At 58.6% G+C, this 17988-nt stretch overlaps 9 protein-coding genes across 9 annotated transcripts; 5 read left to right on the top strand and 4 right to left on the bottom strand.

Annotated features, from left to right (window-relative positions):
• The first annotated feature begins 671 nt into the window (after positions 1 to 671).
• Positions 672 to 1373, top strand: SPRG_12466 (hypothetical protein). Its single transcript, XM_012352379.1, has one exon. It carries the CDS (start codon positions 695 to 697, stop codon positions 1283 to 1285), a length of 591 nt encoding a protein of 196 aa, XP_012207769.1. The 5' UTR covers positions 672 to 694; the 3' UTR covers positions 1286 to 1373.
• Positions 1374 to 4052: 2679 nt separating this feature from the next.
• On the top strand, positions 4053 to 4586 carry SPRG_12465 (hypothetical protein; the record flags this gene model as incomplete). Its single annotated transcript, XM_012352378.1, has 1 exon — positions 4053 to 4586. Exon 1 carries the CDS (start codon positions 4056 to 4058, stop codon positions 4584 to 4586), a length of 531 nt encoding a protein of 176 aa, XP_012207768.1. The 5' UTR covers positions 4053 to 4055.
• A 418-nt stretch (positions 4587 to 5004) lies between these two features.
• On the bottom strand, positions 5005 to 7462 carry SPRG_12464 (hypothetical protein). The gene is made up of 12 exons (XM_012352377.1): positions 7011 to 7462; positions 6804 to 6912; positions 6701 to 6756; positions 6548 to 6655; positions 6379 to 6497; positions 6232 to 6328; positions 5759 to 6179; positions 5691 to 5734; positions 5592 to 5642; positions 5456 to 5534; positions 5259 to 5393; positions 5005 to 5212 (listed from the first exon to the last, which is right to left on the bottom strand). Exons 1-12 carry the CDS (start codon positions 7455 to 7457, stop codon positions 5019 to 5021), a joined length of 1860 nt encoding a protein of 619 aa, XP_012207767.1. The 5' UTR covers positions 7458 to 7462; the 3' UTR covers positions 5005 to 5018.
• A 282-nt stretch (positions 7463 to 7744) lies between these two features.
• SPRG_12463 (hypothetical protein) lies at positions 7745 to 9445 on the top strand (the record flags this gene model as incomplete). Its single annotated transcript, XM_012352376.1, has 6 exons — positions 7745 to 8053; positions 8103 to 8169; positions 8216 to 8355; positions 8412 to 8531; positions 8566 to 8778; positions 8825 to 9445. 6 exons carry the CDS (start codon positions 7745 to 7747, stop codon positions 9443 to 9445), a joined length of 1470 nt encoding a protein of 489 aa, XP_012207766.1.
• A 9-nt stretch (positions 9446 to 9454) lies between these two features.
• Positions 9455 to 10629, bottom strand: SPRG_12462 (hypothetical protein). The gene has a single exon (XM_012352375.1). The coding sequence runs from the start codon at positions 10605 to 10607 to the stop codon at positions 9531 to 9533; it is 1077 nt and encodes a 358-aa protein (XP_012207765.1). The 5' UTR covers positions 10608 to 10629; the 3' UTR covers positions 9455 to 9530.
• Positions 10630 to 11602: 973 nt separating this feature from the next.
• On the top strand, positions 11603 to 12715 carry SPRG_12461 (hypothetical protein; the record flags this gene model as incomplete). The annotated part of the gene is made up of 7 exons (XM_012352374.1): positions 11603 to 11705; positions 11751 to 11917; positions 11967 to 12029; positions 12074 to 12180; positions 12239 to 12323; positions 12370 to 12500; positions 12553 to 12715. Exons 1-7 carry the CDS (start codon positions 11639 to 11641, stop codon positions 12713 to 12715), a joined length of 783 nt encoding a protein of 260 aa, XP_012207764.1. The 5' UTR covers positions 11603 to 11638.
• A 269-nt stretch (positions 12716 to 12984) lies between these two features.
• On the bottom strand, positions 12985 to 14130 carry SPRG_12460 (hypothetical protein; the record flags this gene model as incomplete). The annotated part of the gene is made up of 3 exons (XM_012352373.1): positions 12985 to 13883; positions 13934 to 13973; positions 14023 to 14130. 3 exons carry the CDS (start codon positions 14128 to 14130, stop codon positions 13054 to 13056), a joined length of 978 nt encoding a protein of 325 aa, XP_012207763.1. The 3' UTR covers positions 12985 to 13053.
• Positions 14131 to 14510: 380 nt separating this feature from the next.
• SPRG_12459 (hypothetical protein) lies at positions 14511 to 15613 on the top strand (the record flags this gene model as incomplete). Its single annotated transcript, XM_012352372.1, has 6 exons — positions 14511 to 14525; positions 14575 to 14658; positions 14714 to 14749; positions 14804 to 14900; positions 14965 to 15258; positions 15309 to 15613. 6 exons carry the CDS (start codon positions 14511 to 14513, stop codon positions 15611 to 15613), a joined length of 831 nt encoding a protein of 276 aa, XP_012207762.1.
• A 138-nt stretch (positions 15614 to 15751) lies between these two features.
• SPRG_12458 (hypothetical protein) lies at positions 15752 to 17912 on the bottom strand (the record flags this gene model as incomplete). The annotated part of the gene is made up of 11 exons (XM_012352371.1): positions 15752 to 16003; positions 16051 to 16175; positions 16228 to 16519; positions 16569 to 16657; positions 16705 to 16857; positions 16898 to 16972; positions 17016 to 17126; positions 17171 to 17377; positions 17426 to 17585; positions 17636 to 17730; positions 17778 to 17912. The coding sequence occupies 11 exons, from the start codon at positions 17910 to 17912 to the stop codon at positions 15802 to 15804; spliced, it is 1644 nt and encodes a 547-aa protein (XP_012207761.1). The 3' UTR covers positions 15752 to 15801.
• Between the last annotated feature and the right edge of the window lie 76 nt (positions 17913 to 17988).

Below are 17988 nucleotides of genomic sequence, written 5' to 3'. Positions count from 1 at the left end.
CGATGCACTCGATTGCACTCATACGAGCTACGAAATGGCGGTCCTCGGTAAACGCAAGTAAACTCCGCTGGGTCCATTCGTCTAGACGCGCGAAAGAAACTGCTATGTAAACGCACCAGCAAATGGACTATGACGTGAGTGCCTCGACCGCGTGGCAAGTACGGTGCACTGAAGGTCAACAAAACGCTTGTTTGACCCTTGTGCGCACCCAATCACACGGGCCATCGTGACACGGCGTGGCGCTGTGGCGTTTGGACCAGCGACGATGCCGGCGCCGTGCATTGATTCCAGGCACCGCCACGACAGCAGCGGAGTCAGAAAGAAGGGAAGAAGCCGCTCCGTCGATGGATGAGAGTGGGAGCTATCATCAACATCCTGGGATCGTGGTAACGAAACAAGCTGGCGAGAGTTTCAGCAGCGTCCGAGCGACCGTGGTCTACAGCGACGCATGTTTTTTGCAGCCGCCGCCAACAAGTTGGCACTCGATCGGCATGCCGCTGGCGCAGTCGGCGCCACCGTGCGGGCGGTTCCGAGCCCTTGGAGAGTGGCACCGGTGGCTAGACAGACGAGCCCTTTCTCAGGTGGCGACGACTGCATCGCACCCATTCATTATCCCACGCTGCAAGAGTAGTATAAATGGCGCCGTGTCAGACGGCACTTGTCAGTTGGCAACTTGCTTCATTGGACACAAGTCATGCCCCACCGACGCAAGGTCATTTGCTGCTTCAAGGACTGTGCGAACCCGGCCTTGGCGCGGTCCACGAAATGCCTCCTCCACCGGTACCGCGAGCGCTGCGAGGTCGAGGGCTGTCCCAACCAAGTGTACGCCCGCCAGCGCTGCGTGCGCCACGGTGGCAAGCGCCGCTGCCAACGCGCAGGCTGCTGCCGCAACGTCCGGACCGGCACCTTTTGCTCCAAGCACAACCCCGAGGTTGACAAGCAGTGCTCGGAGGAGGGCTGCACGCGCCAGGCCCACGCGCGCCAAAAATGCGTGCGCCACGGCGGCGGCCGGCTCTGCAGCGTCGCGACCTGCTCGGCGTATGCGCGGCGCGAGGGCATGTGCATTCGGCACCACCGCCTCGCGACGGCCGAGTCGTCGCTCGACGACTCCAACACCATGTCGGAAGAGGACTTTGCCGCGCTGCTCGAAATCTGCGAGCACGACGACGAGGTGGTTGCAGCGCCGGTCCCGCCCCACGAGGAGCTCGCGTTCATCGAGTCGCTCGTCAACAGCGCCGTGTTCGACCACGTCGTCGAGTACGCGGTCGGTCGGTCGGGTGTATGACCCCCGCAGCGTCTCTCCATCAAGACGCTCCCGGTCTCTACCAAAGGTCTATTTGCTCGAATCGAACCCACATATCTATGTTTCCCGCTCGTTTTGTCGCCGATGTGGATATGCCCCAACATCGTATTGCATTGGATGGACTACATGCACGTAACGTGCTCGGCGTGTCCGTCGACAAGGGTACATCGCCGCTGGATTAATTTTACCAACTACAAGAGTCTCAGGGCTTATATTAACCCTTGCGAGTCCCAAGAAGGCCTGCTAGCCAGTACTACGCACATGAGGAATTGGGTTGGCGCTCCTCCGAATGTGACTTTTCTTCACGAGGAGAAAGCGACTCGTTCGAGACGCCCTCGCCCGCACACTGGAGCGAACAGTCATGAAAAGAATGGGTACGAAGGGTATCGAAGTGCTGCCAAGGGTCTTCACGTCGCAAGTAAGATGCTGGATGACGACGACGGCGTATGTCGAGCGAGCTCGATTGGGCACTGCCACTAGATTACCATGGCGGTACATGTCGGCAATGGGAGCAGCCGTGCAAGAGTATGCAGCGTAGACAGGGATCTCAAATGAAGAAGACGAGGAGCGCGGCAAGGGACCTCCAAAGCGGGGACCATGGAGCCCAATTCAGTGGCTTTCAGCTAAATCTTCCTCGGTCGAGGTGAGAATGGCCACACCCGGGTGTACCAGTACATCATTGTACGCTGGCTGTGAACGCATTGGATGTGCAATCATGGTGGGGCACAACCTCCGCATGGTTGCGCCCTAGGTCCTTCTCGAGGGCAGGCGAAGACTTCAATGATACCTACTGTAGCGAAGCAGATGCGTGCACAGATTTATCACGTACCCTGATGTATTGTTGTACAGTACCAGACCGCAACTGCAACCGGTGGGATCGCCGACTCGACGACGTCCGAATCTTCGACTCTTCGTCGGCTTTTTAAACGATTTCCCGGCCCCCAAGAATAATAATATCACGACAAATACCCCGCGACTACAGAAGAGCAACGCCTGCGCAGCCACGGCCTGGCGAGTGAATGAAGAAGAAGGAAATTGCTAGTCTCTACGTATGCGAACTCTTTGTAACAACGAAGATAACGCAAAACACGTTCATATATATAACACCCCGTGGCTCGCGCCCACAGCAGCAATGGCAATAGCAATAGTAGAAATAGCACCTTGTTTCAGCGAGAAGGGCTCACTCTCTTTTGCGTCCGCTGCCGCGTTCTCGGACGCGTCGATGCACCAGGAATGGTTCTCGCGTCGCGTTTGGAGCACCAGAGAGGAGCTTTGTCAGCGCCGTGATAGCGCATGCTCTCATTGCGACAACAGAGTCGCAGCAACGGTGCCAGGACATTGCCCGACGACACTTGGTCGCGGCCCACTTGTTAGCGCCAGCTTGTGCTCTATCATCATCGTGGTGTAAACGCATCCTCGCATAAAACCTACTAGGGTACCTTCCATACCGCACAGGCTACCCATTAGCTCATGCTATATGCGTTGAAGACCGCCTGTCTAGCGAGCCAACAAATGCGTCTTTCTCAAAATCCCGCAATGTGCCAAATAGTGGCAAAACACCCGCACAGGACGAACGCGTGAATCGGATTGGCTATGAAGGATGGGAAACGGTGTTGTGATTGGCTGGTCTGTGAGATTGCGGGATATGTGCGGCAAATTGCCGTTTTTTAAGAAATGCTTTCACAAATGCGTGACACCGAGCAGGAACCCTTGCCCTAGAGCGACTGGAAACGTGGACGCGAGATGTGCCTACAAGTTAAAGTTGGAGTACAGAAGATACGCCATCATCCCTGCAACGATGCTCTGTTTACGTCCTATTTGAGAGGCTTCACTGGTAAGAGTTCGAGGGAATGTCGCGGCTGACATCAGCAGAATCGACCCACCCTGTCCGTGCCCATGGGTGGTCTATCGAGCCGGCGCCAGTGGCCGAGCCATTCGCACCGGACGCCGTCGCGGCGACCGCCAATGCGTGTCTCGACCATCGCCACAGGTCCACTAAATGTTCAGTCGAGGCGCGCCAGCGCCACAACGTGTTCACGCCACCAGGCGGCGGGACGTGATCATCTACCAACCGGTTGTGCGCCTCGACGTATGCCCCAAGTGCCAACATTGACGAGCTTTGTAAATAGTATTGCCAGTAGTAGCCGGTCGTCTGGACGTTTGAACGCCAAGAGCCTCTCGGCATTACGCGCATCGCAGCGCCAGATTTCTCCATGTGGCGGCGGCAATAACCTCACGCCACGTCCAATGCGGTTGAACAACCGTCCATAAATGGAAGGGGGTCCACCCAAGAGCGCGGTATTGGATGACTTTTCAATGGTTTACACAAGAGGACTCGGCTGCTGCGTGCGTGTAATCGACCTGCGCAGGTGCTGCCTCCATCGCCAACGGGAGGATCGCCACTGTACCTACTACTACCGGTGCGTCCGTCCCACGACATCAATGGACATGGCCACCCGACGCAGGCGCAAACCAACAAGATAATTCCCGGTGCTTACTCGCGCACCTGGGCTCGAGAATGCGAGTAGCGAGCATGCCACGATTGAGCGTACGTACGTAAGCGTAATAGTCGAAAGATTCAGCTGCCGACGACTTCCGTGTTCCCACTCTCCTCCTCGCCGCATGGGCGCACAGTTGGACATCAGCCGCGAAGTAGCATAAACAGCTCCTGACGCCATTCGCCCTTGCATCCAGACGACGTGCGTGCAAAGCAAAGCGTGCGATCAGTTTCCGCACTTTGAAATTATCTGCCATGCCGCACCGCCGCAAGCAGCGCTGCTGCTTCCACACGTGCTCCAACGTGCCCCAAGACGGGTCGGCCAAGTGCACGTTCCACCGGTACCGCGACCGCTGCCACGTCGAGAACTGCACCAACCAGGTGTACGCGCGCCAGCTCTGCGTGCGCCATGGCGGCAAGCGCCGCTGCCAGCACCCGGCCTGCTCGACCAACGTGCGCTCGGGTCGCTTCTGCTCCAAGCACAACCCGCACATTGACAAGCAGTGCACAGAGCCCGGCTGTACGCGCCAGGCCCACGCCCGCCAGCGCTGCATCCGACACGGCGGCGGCCGCCTCTGCGCCACGGCCCACTGCGACGCCTACGCGCGGCGCGAAGGCATGTGCATTCGGCACCACCGACTCGTCGCGGCCGCCTCGACGCCGATTGCTACGCCCGAGCCGCTCCTGGCGCCGCCGTCCGACGACCTCGACCTCATCGACGAACTCGTGAACAGCCCGATCTTTGACCACGTTGTTAAATACTCGATCGGGATGCTGCGAGCATGATAGAGGGCTGTGTCTCTGTAATCCACTAACCTTATTCTGTTGCGTTTTGAGTGTGCGCCTCGTGCAATTGAGGAGGTACCCGTAGGTAGACGGGCGTATGCCTCCTCGCCCCAAGTACTGTTGACGCAGCGGCCTGTCTCTGCGCACCTGCACGCGCTGCTATGCTGCGAATCTCTCGTCACCGCATCTTGATAGCTCATCTTGATGATGTCGGCATCCGTCACCTGTCGTGGTATCCGTGGTGGCGTCGACGGGATGAGCGGTCGGCCTGGACACGACTCTTGCGCGAGGAGCAGATGGACGGACACGCATCAGTCCGACCTTGTCGTCTGACTACTCCCAGGTAGCTCCCAGGTGCGGATGATGAATGGGACGAGAAGAAACCAGAAATCTTCTCACAAGCATGCCTGCGGCATAATACTATAGAACCTACTACAACGCGTACGTCTCTTCGATGTCAATGTACTTGGACTTGGGCGCGATCTTCTTGGCGAGGTACATCAAGCTCGTGACATTGAGCCCGCCGCTTTTGCCGGGCAGGCCGCGCCGCGAGCGTCGCTGCTCCTCGTCTGTCTCACTGAGCAATTGCATCAAGTCGACCTTGCGGCCTTCGGGGAGGCAGACGCCTGCATGCAGCGTTAATTGCAGGCTGCGTGAGACGGACGAGCGTACTCAAATGCGCTGGCGCCGGAAGCACGGTGGGCACACTCGTAGGTTCGTGGGGTTTCGACGACCGTCGCATCTGGCGCTCTTGCCGGCGCTGCGCCTTTCGCCGCTGAATGTCTTGAGCTTGGCGTGCTTGTTCCACTACGAATAACAATGCACACCGTAGAAACACGTGGTTGGTTGCAGGTCGACGCGTGCGGTACCTTGCAGCGTCAATTCGAGCTTTCGCGACTCGTCGGCGTGCTCTTGCAGCACGCGCTGCAGCGAGGCTTCCATGTCCAGCTACTCGAGGTACGCAAGCGCTACTTTACCCAGCGACGCTAACATGGATGTCATTACCAGCGCGACGTCGGACGGCAACGACGACGAGGCAAGACGGTCGTCGACAGCCTACAAAAGCTCCCGCTTTTATGCGCGACGACGCGAAAGAAACCGAACGTGGGTGCGATTCGCGTGGTCGGTGTCCGTTGACGCGAGTGCGACTAGAGCCGGCCTGTCGTTCGCACCCGGCCTGTCGACGTCGCCTGTCAAGGCGTCGCTACAGAGCGTCGTAGCGGCAGCGTCGTCGTCGTCGTCCTGGCGCATCAAAGCCTTGGCGTCGGGGGCCATCTCGCTCGGCGTCGCATGCACATTCGCAGAACCAAAGGCGTACGGCTGCCAATTGTTGGCCTCGTCGTAGAACCCCAGGATCGGGCTTCCGTCTTTGGCTTGCGGTGGCTCCCACTGCGACGTCCCAAGGACGCTGTTGACGTAGTAGTACGCCATATCGTGGTCGCTCCATGTCTGCACCCAGCGGTCGGCCGCGTCCTCATCCTTGGCGTCGGCGCGGGGACTGGCAAAGCTGAGCGCTTGAAGCTCCTTGCCCAACTCGATGGCTTCGGATTCAAGCAAGAGCCATTGCAAAATGTCTCGCACGATCGGCGCGTCCTAATACCCATGGTCCTTTAGAGCCGACTACTGGCGGCGTGAAAAGCACTACCGTCGGCGTCAAGCGCGCGAAGACGAACGACGCGATCTCGTCTTCGCACTGGGCCAAATCCTGCTTGTGGTGCACCTTGTCCTTTAAAAAGAGGTAGCTACAACAGACACTATTGGCACCAACATATCTAGAAGAGACGTGCGGTACAGCTCGTCCAAGTGCGCGGGGCGCACATTCGTCGCTGCAAAGCAGCGCTGCTTGATCTCTCGCAGCTCGATCGGAATCGCGTCGAGGCGGTCGCAGACGTCGCCGATGGTCGCCTCTTGCTGCGCATACGTACGCACATGTGCTCGAGCACTGTGAGGAAGGCGAGTACCTTGGCGTCGGCGTCCATGCTCGTTCCACACAGCTGCCGCATTCGGCAGCGCATCTGCGCGTTCTCGTCGGCCAAACGCTGGGCGACGATCAGGTCGACGCGAAGACGCTAGCAGCCACATGCTACCATCACAAGCTCGTTCGATGTGCACACCTCTTTTGTGAGCGTGGCTTGCAGCTCCGTGATGCGCGCGCGCAGCTCCTCGGCCTCTGCGCCAGCATCTATCCAAGGTGCCATTTCGTGCGTATGTATCTACCTGCGCCATCGATGGTGGCGGCCAAGCGTCGGTACGTCGCCGTCATTTCGAGTATGACGCGGGCCCACGGGACATAGGGCGCGTCTTCGGCAGGTAGCGAGTCGTCGTCCTACGCACGGATCTCGTTCATGTATGTATCATTTGTTTGGATTTTGGCATTTTGGGGCCATAAGAAAGCGTCTTATTGTCGTCCAGCATGGCACGTACCGAGGCTTCCAGCAGCGACCGAGCAAGCACATCTTGGAGAACCCACTCGGACGACGCCAGCTGTGCGATCGCGTGACGCGTCGCGGTCTCGGCCGAGGCTCGGACGTAAGCAAACATCCGATCGCAGAACGCGCCAAAGTCGTTGTACGACAAGAGCGTCTGCACGAGGACGCGCGTGCTCTGCGCGCGAACCCCTTTGCTCGCGTCTTCAAGCGCATCGAGGAGCGTCGACGGGTCGCAGCCGAGGTCCAGCACCATCGCCTCGAGAAGGCGCTCGGCCACCTCGGTAAACTCGGAAAACACCGCGTGCTGGCCCAATGTGTGCTCGTCGGCGCGCGCACGGCCGAGAAATGCCGCCTTGTGGGCCGCTAGGAAGCGCTCCAGCGGGAGACGCCACGCGTCGCCCTCGATGAACTGCGCGACTGCATCCACGACAAAGTCACTCATGGCGTCTGAATCCGTCGTTTCAGTTGCCGAGAAAGACTAGTTAGTCGATGCGATGTTAGTATATTAGTTCTTCTCGACGCATCCATTCCGGTGCGGGAACGACCGTGTCTTGCATGGAGCATCGGGCGGTGGCAAGGACGATGTGCATCGACAGGACGAGGTCTGCGTACGTGGACCTCTGGGTGGCGCCCAGCCGTATCAATGTGTCAAGTCATCACGCCCCTTCAAGATACAAGTCGTGGTATCCGGACGATGTTTTCCGGTCCCGTTGCTTCAGAGCGAGACCGATGGGGCCGAAGAAGGGGAAGAAGGGGAAGGAGAAGAAGGGGAAGAAGGCCAAGGAAGGCGAAGGCAAGGAGGCCGACGGGTCCAAGGAGAACGAGGCCGAGCGCCAAGCGCTCATCAAGGACGCCAAGCGGCTCGCGGAGAAGGCCAAGAAGGAGGAAGAGGCGTTCAACGAGTTCCAGCAGCAGCGCGAGAAGATCAACTACTTCTGGATCGTCGAGAAGAAGAACCTCGAGGACAAGAAGGCCGAGCTGCGCAACAAGGAGCGGGAGCGCCAGGACCTCGAAGAGAAGCATCAAGTCGAGATCAAGGTCGCGCCTCCATCATCTTGGCAGCAGCGTCCTCATCCTGGCGGTGTAGGTCTACAAGCAACGCGTCAAGCATCTCTTGTACGAGCACCAGAACGAGATCACGACGCTCAAGACAGGTACAGACATCGCGAGGATCCGATCTCTGCACGTATGACCATGTAGAGTCCGAGACGTCGCTCAAGCTCGGCCAAGACGACCATCGCACGACCGAGCGCGAGCTCAAGACCGACAAGCGGTCGCTCAAGCTCGACCTCAAGGAGATGGAATTGTCCCATGAAGACTACCTCAAGACGCTCAAGCAGGTAGCGTCGTAGCACATGTCTCTCTCTACCAGCATCGATATATGGGCGTCGTCCAGGAGCAAGACAAGCGCATCACGATCCTGCGGCAAGAGTTTGAGCGCCACGCCAAGGAGCTGCAGCAAAAGTTTGAGCGCAAGCGCAAGCTCTTCCGCGACGAGCTCGAGTCGACGCGACGGGTCGAGACGGGCGCATCGAGGAGCGCAAGAACAGCCATATTGCGCAGCTCATGACGTCGCACGAGAAGGCGTTTGGCGAGATCAAAACTACTACAACGACATTACGCACAACAACCTCGACTTGATCAAGTCGCTCAAGGAAGAGGTCGCCGAGATGAAGAAGAAGGAAGCGACGGACGAGAAGCTCATGTTTGAGATCTCCCAAGAGAACAAGCGCATGTCGGAGCCACTCAAGAAGGCGCTGCTGGTACAGCATATCGTTTCAAACCAGGACACTCCGCATCGCATGCTAGGACGTGGAGCGACTGCGGCAAAACATCAAGAGCTACGACAACGACAAGATTGCGCTCAAGCAAGCCAAGGCAGAGCTCCTCGTGCTCGAGGACGACCTCGCGACCATCTCGTGGGAGCACGAAGTCCTCACGCAGCGCTACGCCCAAGTCAAGAAGGAGTACGATGCGCTCCACGCGCAGTTTCAAGCGAGCATCTACGACGTGCAACAGAAGAACGGCCTCAAGAACCTTTTGCTCGAGAAGAAGCTCGAGTCCATGGGCGACGTCCTCGAGCAGAAGGACGCGCAGCTCAACGAAGTGCTCGCGCATGCGCAGCTTGACCCGAGCGTCGCCGGCCAAGTCAAGCGCCGGCTCGAAGACATCATGGAGGCCAAGAACCAAGAGGTGCGCGACCTCGAGAAGGAGCTCGGGATTGTCTTACGGCTCCTCCACGACTTTACGCAAGCCGCCCGCGCCAAGCTCGCCGAGTACGGCACGCCCCTCGACGAGCTTGGCTTCGACCCGAACGACCACGCACAGTTGGCCAAGGCGGCGACGACGACACATTTGCCGCCGATCAAGCGCGAGAAGCCGAGCAATGAGCGACCACGGATGCTGGCCCATGTCAACGTCGGAAAGTGAAGAGGAGGCAGTAGACCACGGACAAGAGTAGTTTAATGTATATATATGCGGTAGAAGACGGTTCTGACGCTACATCGAGTGACGCTTAGACGACCTTGTACGCGTTGCGGTTGGCATCCTTCCCGAGCTTCAGCTTGGGGTGGACGACCATGTAAATATCGTCGATGCGCGCGTCGAGCTGCGCAATGCGCTCGCGGGTCATCTGTTCGAGGGCGTCCATGCGTCCGTTGAGCATGTGGATCGTCTCGAGAAGCATGCTCGGGTGGATCGGCATCGAGAGCTTGGCAACGCCGTCCTTAGCGGCAGCAGCGGCAGCAGCCTGGTTGTACGCGGCCGTCAAGTTGTCCGTCTCCATCGAGATGCCCATCTCGCCGAGCGTATGCAGGTTCGCGTGCACGTTGTTCATAAGGTTGAGGTTGAGTTCTTCGTTCGACTCGAGGGGCATGCCCATGTTGATCGCCCCTTCCTCGACATCGTACGTGGGCATCGGCCCGCCAAGTTCCTTGATGCCATAGCGCTTCTTGAAGCTCTTCATCCATGCCGGCGAGACGCCGGGCCAGCCACCTTGGTCGTCCGTCTTCATGAGGTTACCCGTCACTTGCGCGAGGAGCTCGGCCGCCTTCTGGTGCAGCGCCTCGTGTGTCACAGGCTTGGCGTGGCACTTCTCCGTGATCATCCATCGGTACAGCTCGCGCTCGACAGCCGGGAAGGCTTCGTCGTCCGAGACCTTGAGCGTCTTTCGGCGCAGCGACGCGAGGTGCTTGGCATCGCCGCAGAAGCGCATGATGCGCTCCTTGTTCTTCTTGATGTCCGAGATCTGCTGCCGAGAGATGCCAAGCAGCGCGGCAATGTCGACGGGCTTCTCGCCATTCTCCAGGCGATGCAGCGCCTGCTGCTTCTGGTACAGCGACACGACGACGCGCTTGCGCTTCTGGGCCGGCGGAGGTGGCATGTTGGCGACCGCGGACCCGGCTGACATGGGCAGGCCCTTGCCCTTGGCCTGCTTGCCGCGGGCGGCCTTGAGGGACGCGTCGTGGGCGCTCTCATGGTGGTCGTCCTGGTCGTCCTCCTTGAAGCCGCCGTCGAGGCCGTTGAGCGTGTCCGGATAGCCCACATCATCATCCGGTGCCAGGCCGACAACCCCGTCGTTCAAGTCGTTCATCTGCCGCCGCCGCTTATTATCCGAAAATGAACTCTCCGGAAACCAGTCATTGGAAATTCGAAAAACGCTCCCCTTTGAATTCAGCCAATCCAAGACAAGAATGCACTGGATTGGCGGAATCAACCCCCAAAACAGGCTTTTTGACCAATCCACGCGCGAGAGAACACGCCACGCGCCTTGCGGCGAGAAAAGGTTCGCCGGGAAATAGTGTATGTCGAGCGCCGCGTCGGCACGACATGACACTATTGTACGCGTGTCGATGGTTCTGCGCCAGAGCATAAATTTAAAAGAGCGCTCTCTTGCGCTCCTGTGAAGAAGCACGAGCAAACGGTGCCAACTGCGTTGAAAGCGCCTCCGGAAGGCCCCGCCAGTCTATCCGGATATCGAAGTGCCACGCTTGGCATGACAAGGTGTACACACGATAGGACATGTACATAGTAGCAGACAATTTGACAATATTACACATGCGATAGTATTGCATGCGTTGTCGCTGCACTTCTACTCATTAGGATGTGGTACGTCCAGAGAGCCACACCCCCTTCATAGAGGAGAACCGTACCAAGGACATGTCCATGGCTGCAGGAACAACATCCAAGGCGGCAGGAACAACATCCAAGGCGGGCTGTACATGCCACGAAAACGATGGCTAGCCTGGGATTCGAACCGTTGGTCATGAACAGATCTTCCTGAGCAGACAGAAAATGATGATGCTGGGAGGTGTCGGATAGCGTTTTCAGCGGTGTGATTGCTGCCCGGCTCCTTCTTTACACTCTCCACGACACCGTGTACCTTGGTTATCGAATGGAGTACGCGGCGTGATCAGCAGCATGAGCGCGGTAGTATTATTTCTGTTGGCGTTCCAATCCAATCCAGTGTTTCCGAATCCAGTTTCAAATGGAAATGGCGCCTTTCTTAGTACTACCGTTGGATTGGTCGATATGATTTTGAATGCACCAATCATCGTAAGCAAAGTCACTGGACTTTTGGCCAATCTCGTGCGAGTTGCGCTGAACTTGGAATCGAACAGGCCGATGGACGTGGACCTGCGGCAGAAGTTTGAGTTTCTCTGCCAGATCAATGAGCTCGAGGCCGCGATGGGTACATGCGCCGCAGGTTGACGCTCTATATGCATGCTGTGACTAGCGCTCCTCCATACGCTCAATGCCATGGGCATCGAGCTCCAGCCCTCGGACCGCGAGCACCTTCGGTTCGTCTTTGCCGTGCTCCGCGACAGAGTCCGCAAGTTCTCAGACCGCATCGACGACCTGCAGAGCCAACTCAACGAGACGCTCAAGATGTATGATCGCGTGGTACGCCGGCCACGAGCGTCCGCCATGGCCTTACCTCGCGTCGCGCTAGATGGAGGACGTCACGCCGTTTGGCTCGCTCCAGCAAGAGCATCGCCTTCACATTGTGATCCAGGTGCGTAGCTGAGCACAGGTACTCTGACGTGACCCTTTGCCTAGTACATTGTAGCGCCCATGCACTGGCATGTCGCGGCCGAGTCGACGGCCCGTTTCGTCATGCCGCTCGACTACCGATCGCTCCTCTCGCCGTTCATGGAGCCCTCGGTGTACGTCCTGCTCATTCGTGATTCGACCGTGCGTCTTTGATGCGTGCTCACTGCGTAGGGCCGACGCTGTGCGCCAGCACGCCGTGTGCTTTCGCAAGGCTGTCGGACGCGTCCTCAAGGCGACGGGGCCAGCGCTTGTCGAGGTAAGTCTCTCTTCTCTGGAGTAGCAACTTTACAATTTCTTTACAGCTCAAGGATCTCTGCTTCAAGTACCCGATCCTATCGTTCCAGCGCAACACGATCCGGTTCTTAAACCGCGCCGAGGACCACTTGCTCGGCGGCGACGCGATCGACGACACGCTCAACGACACCAATGGCCGGTACGAGGACGCGTCCGAAGTGACTGAACGTTCACATCGCACGCTCTATTAGCACGTGCTTGGCACCGATCGAGCTCTATATGTCGCCCGGCACGCGCCAGTCCAACAACTGGATGGCGCTCGACGAAAGCATGGACAGCCTCCCTGGTGCACTGCTCTACGTAACCCCTGCGGCGGAGGCGCCGCCTGTCAAACCGGAGCCTCGGGAGATCTAACGCCCATGAACGCGAGGCATGCTTCTTGACTGCGCTATTTCGCATCGCATCGAACCGCTGCACGCTCATGGTATCCCTTATCCAGCCGGATGTACAGAGTGCCCAAGGTTGATTTCTTCCTGGAGCGTCGACCACCGTCGCAGCATGTTGCAGGCATTCCAGTTGGACCGTTCGGGCTTTCTTGCAGCATGCACCTTTGGGCATCGAGACGACGTCACGGAGCTCCCGACGACCGCCAAACCCACTCCAACAGTCGACACAGCCGCTGTGGAGTATGTCGTCTGGTTACTCTGGTAGGTATTAGTAGTTAGTCGAGTGGTTTGTGCAGCAACTTGACGTTAAACGAGGAACGCGCCCTTTGTTGGGTGCATTCGCTTGCGCGCGACAAAGACATTCATGGGGCGGCCGTGGTCCGTGTCGGGCACAACCGTGTCGACGAGGATCTCAAAGCAGTCTTCAAACCGTCTGCGAAGCTCGCCCAGCTTGAGAATGTCCGAGATCTGGCTCGGGTGCGCCCAGCGCCACGGACTTCCATCGGGCGGCGCGCAAAAATGCATCCAGCCGACGACACCGCCCACCGGTACTAAAGCGCGGATGACCGCAAAGAGTCGTCGGTTCAAGAAGCGGCAGCCATAAACACACTGGATCGGACCCCATGCGTGCTGTGAGAAAGGCCCGACTCTGTTGAGGTCCATCTTGATAAAGTCCACGACCTTGCCAACGCCACGACGGGATGCGAACGCGAGACCCTTCTTGCGACCGCTGCGGTTGTCGTTGACGCCAATGAACCGGTTACAGAGGTCCGGTTGGACCGCGAGGACTTCTTCAGCGAAATACACCATGTCGCGGCCCGACCCACACGCGAGGTCGATCACCGCGGCGGTCGGGCCGGCTTTGGAACCAACGACGGCCGGCACGAGCTCGAAGAGGAGCGCGTTGGGCGACCAGAGACGCGGTTGCGGGAAGAGCGGCGTCTGCGCACCGACGAGGCCCAGTGCGTTGGCTTCGGCTGCGGTGTCGTCCGAGTCGACGATGTAGAAAGCGAGGCAACGCCACGGCAACTGCTGCACTCGAATCGTCTCGGAGAGGAACCAGTCGACTTGGACCTGCGCCTTTGACCTGTCGCGCGGGCAGAGGAGGCCAAAGGCAGCTTGCCGCGCCGGGTACTCTACGGCAGTGACGGGATCGGATCCAACAAAAGCTGAAGAGCGCACGCACCGTGGCAGCGCGCTTTTTGAGCCGACCATGGAATCGGCACCTAATAAGTGCAATTTGAGTTGCAATTGAGAAAACTACCAAGAGCCTACCACGCGATCACAGGTAAGCACGTAGCACTGCTCGGCCTCTTCGCGCAGGTCCAGGAGGCAGAGCCCGGACGTCCGCCAGTACACGAGCGATGGGGCTTCGATGACCATCTCCGAAGTCACGTTTCGTTTTGGCGCGGGCGACCATCACACCATTTGAGCATTGTCCCGAAAATACGTGATATAGCGTTATTTAATGCGTGCATCGTGGTAGCGTTGTCGAATACGGAGCAAAGAATGTGCTTGTTGAGGGACTGCCTGTGTGTACCGCATCTCTATTGGCTATGTATGCATTGCGATAAGACCTCCTTGGCTCGGATGTCTTCGCAAGGCGGCGTCGAAATGTGCGTTCAATGAGAATAGTGTTATCACCTGCTATACAATAGTGTTGTTGAAAATAGTGTGTGTGCAACTGATCTGCGATCTCCGGATATTCAACACCAACAACCGGATGATCTTGCGCATTCGCAATCTTGCGCTCGTGTGTCACGATGGCCCGCTGCAAGGTACGCTCGCCGCCGACGTCGATGCGGGCATGGCAGCCGAATCGAGTAGACGCGTCCTGCATGCAAGAGCTTGGGCGAGCTCATGGAGCCGCTCCAACTCGCCCAATGCGCCAAGTGCCATCGCCCGATCCACGTACTACTACGTCCATCGTCGTCGTCGTCATCCATGCCCATGAGCCTGGCTGTAGAAGGCGCACATCGACCTGCACATGCAGCAATGCAACGTACGCCACCATGCGCCGCCACGCGCGAGTGACAGCCAAAGCGCTGCAACGCAGGTGTGCATGCCAGGCTCGAAACAGGCCGCCAACGACACCTTCTCGCTTGCGTCGCCGTACAAGCAAGATGCGAGCCCTTCGTTTGCGCCCAACAGCGGTATGTGGGCAACCCTTCGAGTTCGCCTCGTGCTTGCGTGTGTGCGTGCTCATATGGGTGCTAGGTGGAACCTTTCCAGCGCTCTTGCCCATGCACGAGCTAAAGACGCTGGCCTTTACACCGCCATCGCGGCCCAACCTCCAGACGACGCTGCAAGTCGAGGCGACGCGGCAGATCCTCTTTGGACAAACCACGGTCGCCAAGCGTAAGCTGCCAAAAGGCGTGACACCACCGACACCAAAGCGCCACCACGTGGCAGCGCTCGCTGCCAGCACGCCGGCCAAGCCCGCACTTCCGCGCGTCAAGCCTGTGACTCTGACCGCCAGGCCAGTGACTCTGACCGCCCAAGCCAAGAGTGGTGCTTTGTCTACCAAGCCAGCGACCAAGCCTGCTGCTAAACGTGGACAGAAGGCATCCCCCCGACCACAAAAGACATTGGCTACAATCGCACCGGGAAGCGCAAGACTGTCCAAGAAGGCATTGACAGTGTCGCCCAAGGTGGTGCGCGTACCACCGAGTGCACCACTCAAAGCGGTGCCGCCGTCCAAAGCCGCCATGCCGCGCTCGGTCGGGCGTGTGGTGCCCCCGCCGCTTCTGGCCTTCCCCAAGCACGTTGGTTTCCTGCCGCCAACGCCGGTGGGGATACTTCCCCGGATGCTATCGCCTACGATGCCTCTCACGCCCCACAAGAAGACACCACGCACGACATTTAGCCCTGAGCTCCACCGCGCGTACACGGCGCTTCCAACCCTTCTGTCGTGGAGCCAGGACGACCCCGACATGATTCCGATGCCCCCGTCGCTGGCCGCGTCGTCGCCACCCAATACGCCGTCGTCGCGGTCGTCGGACCTCCTTCTCCAAGCACTCTTGTTGCAAGATACGTAGTCGGTGTTTCAACTGCCTAAAGCTCTTCTTCGGTGATCTCGGACCGCGGCTTCTTCTTGAGCTTCTTCTTGAGCTTCTTGGGCTTTGGCGCGGGCTCGGGCGGCGACTCGATCGACTCGACGTACTTTTGGAATGTCTCAATGTCCTTGTCCTTGGGGTTGATCTCGATAAACTCCTTGCACATGCGAAGCGCCTCGTCTTGGATGTCCGAGAGGAGCCTAGTTGCATGATGTTGCCTTCCTGCAGCCCATGGACGGTATCGTACTGCTTGGAGATGGGCAGGTCACGGTCCGGCTGGCGGTCTGCGATCGCGAGCGCGCCATGGTACCGCATGTAGCTCAGCGCGAGGTTCTTGACAATGTCTTTTTTCGGGTACGAAATGCAGTAAATCTACAAATATGCTCAAAAATAAAAAATCCGGCGCTGGGAGGGATCGAAGTACCGGCATTGCGATGTGGTAGATGCCGTCGAGCGCATGGACAATGTCGCGCATGCCAAAGAGATAGTCGTCGATCTCGTCAAAGGTCGTGTCTTTCCCGAGCTTGGCGGACGTTTCGACCCAGTGCTGGAGGTGGTGGAGCGCACGCTGGTAGAGCCCGTCGTAGTAGATCTTGCGCGCGACAAACTCCCACGACCCGGACGGGTACTGCGCCGCGTTGGCCAAGGGAAACGTCGTATTGTACATCTTCCACACTTGCTTGACGTCCTTGTTCCATTTCGAGATCGAGGGCATCCTACGACCCCATGGTGTTCATGGCCGCGTAATAGTATCAAGATATCAACTTTTTCTGCTCGTGGATCTTCCACAGCATGCCGTGCGGCGTGACGTAAAATCCGTTGTAGTAGCCGTCTTTGCCGAGCGCCGATTCGTTCTATCATCATCTATAGATGTATCAACTTGATACAAGACAACACGTACCACTGCATGGAGGTCGAGGTACATGGAGGTTGGGAACGTGTACATGTTCTGCATCACAAAGCGGCGCATGAGCTGCTCAAAGCCCTTGCTGCCGCGCTCGGTGGACACGCCTTGCAGCAGCTGCGGGAACGTGACGCCGGGGTACAGCGCGTGCTACGTATCCTTGGTACATTGATACAAAGACACGATGTACCTGGCGCTGGAACCAATGGTACGGCATGAGCTGAAAGTTGAGGTGCATGACGTCCGGCCGCTTCTTCTCGCACTCCTACACGATCGGTCGTCTCCTCGCGCAATGCAGACGAGCGTACTTGAAGGTACCGGACGCTGTTCCAGTTGATGTCCGTGTACGAGAGCAGGATCGCGTTGGGTGGCAGCGTATCAAGGAGCGCGTGGCCGTATGCGGCAATGACATTTCCTTTCTACCACACACGACTGTGCCTCCCGCGAGCTGTTGCGATCGCACCTTGGCGTGGTTGGCCGTCGGGTACTGGGCGCTGAGCTGCATGTAGATCAGTCCGAGCGCCGAGACGACCGCGCCGGCCCTGGCGAGGACACGAAACACTTTGGCGTTGAGACTTGCGTGCATGCGAGCGAGCCCGAGCCCGAGGAAGATGGCGATCACCAGATTCGGTTGCATCCAAAACCGGCTGTGGATCGCGCGCGGTAGCGGCTACGATCGCCAATGCGCCTGCTGCATCCATCGAGGCGGTGGACGTACGAGGTACAGCGGCAGGTTCGAGAGCGCGTGGAAGCACACGACGTAGTGCAAGAGGCACAGCAAGAGCAAGTCGTCGAGCGCCTTTTGCTCTGGCGCGCTCCCGAGCGCAGCCTCGATCGGCGCAGCGTCAGTCTCGCGGCGTTCCATGTCGGCCGGGTCACTAGTACATGCCATGTCATTGTCAAGTGTTCGCACATTCGAGATGCGTACAAGCGCCAGAGGCCGTAGAGAGCGAGGATGAAGCCGATGCCAATAAACTGCTCGCGGGCGTCTTGGAGGTACACCAAGATGCGCTCGATCGGTGTCTAGAACGCATGTTTGAGCGCTCCTGCAATACAGACGGGGAGAGGACCTCGGTGATGTTGGTCGTGACGGGCGAGAGCTTGAACGTGCCGTACTCTTCACGCACGAGGTGGCGGAGGAGCCCCATCCACGACGACGCATTGCCCCAAGAGCCTTTGCGCGGCGTCGACGCCACCTCCATCATGTGCAAGTACGGCGTCAAGCCCGCGAGGAACCTACGCGACGGGTGGTTCCAGCCACATCACCGTCGGTGCAGAAGT

Source organism: Saprolegnia parasitica, assembly GCF_000151545.1.
Source record: "Saprolegnia parasitica CBS 223.65 unplaced genomic scaffold supercont2.98, whole genome shotgun sequence".
Lineage (NCBI taxonomy): Eukaryota > Oomycota > Saprolegniomycetes > Saprolegniales > Saprolegniaceae > Saprolegnia > Saprolegnia parasitica.
This window is presented reverse-complemented; position numbering and strand designations above follow the sequence as displayed.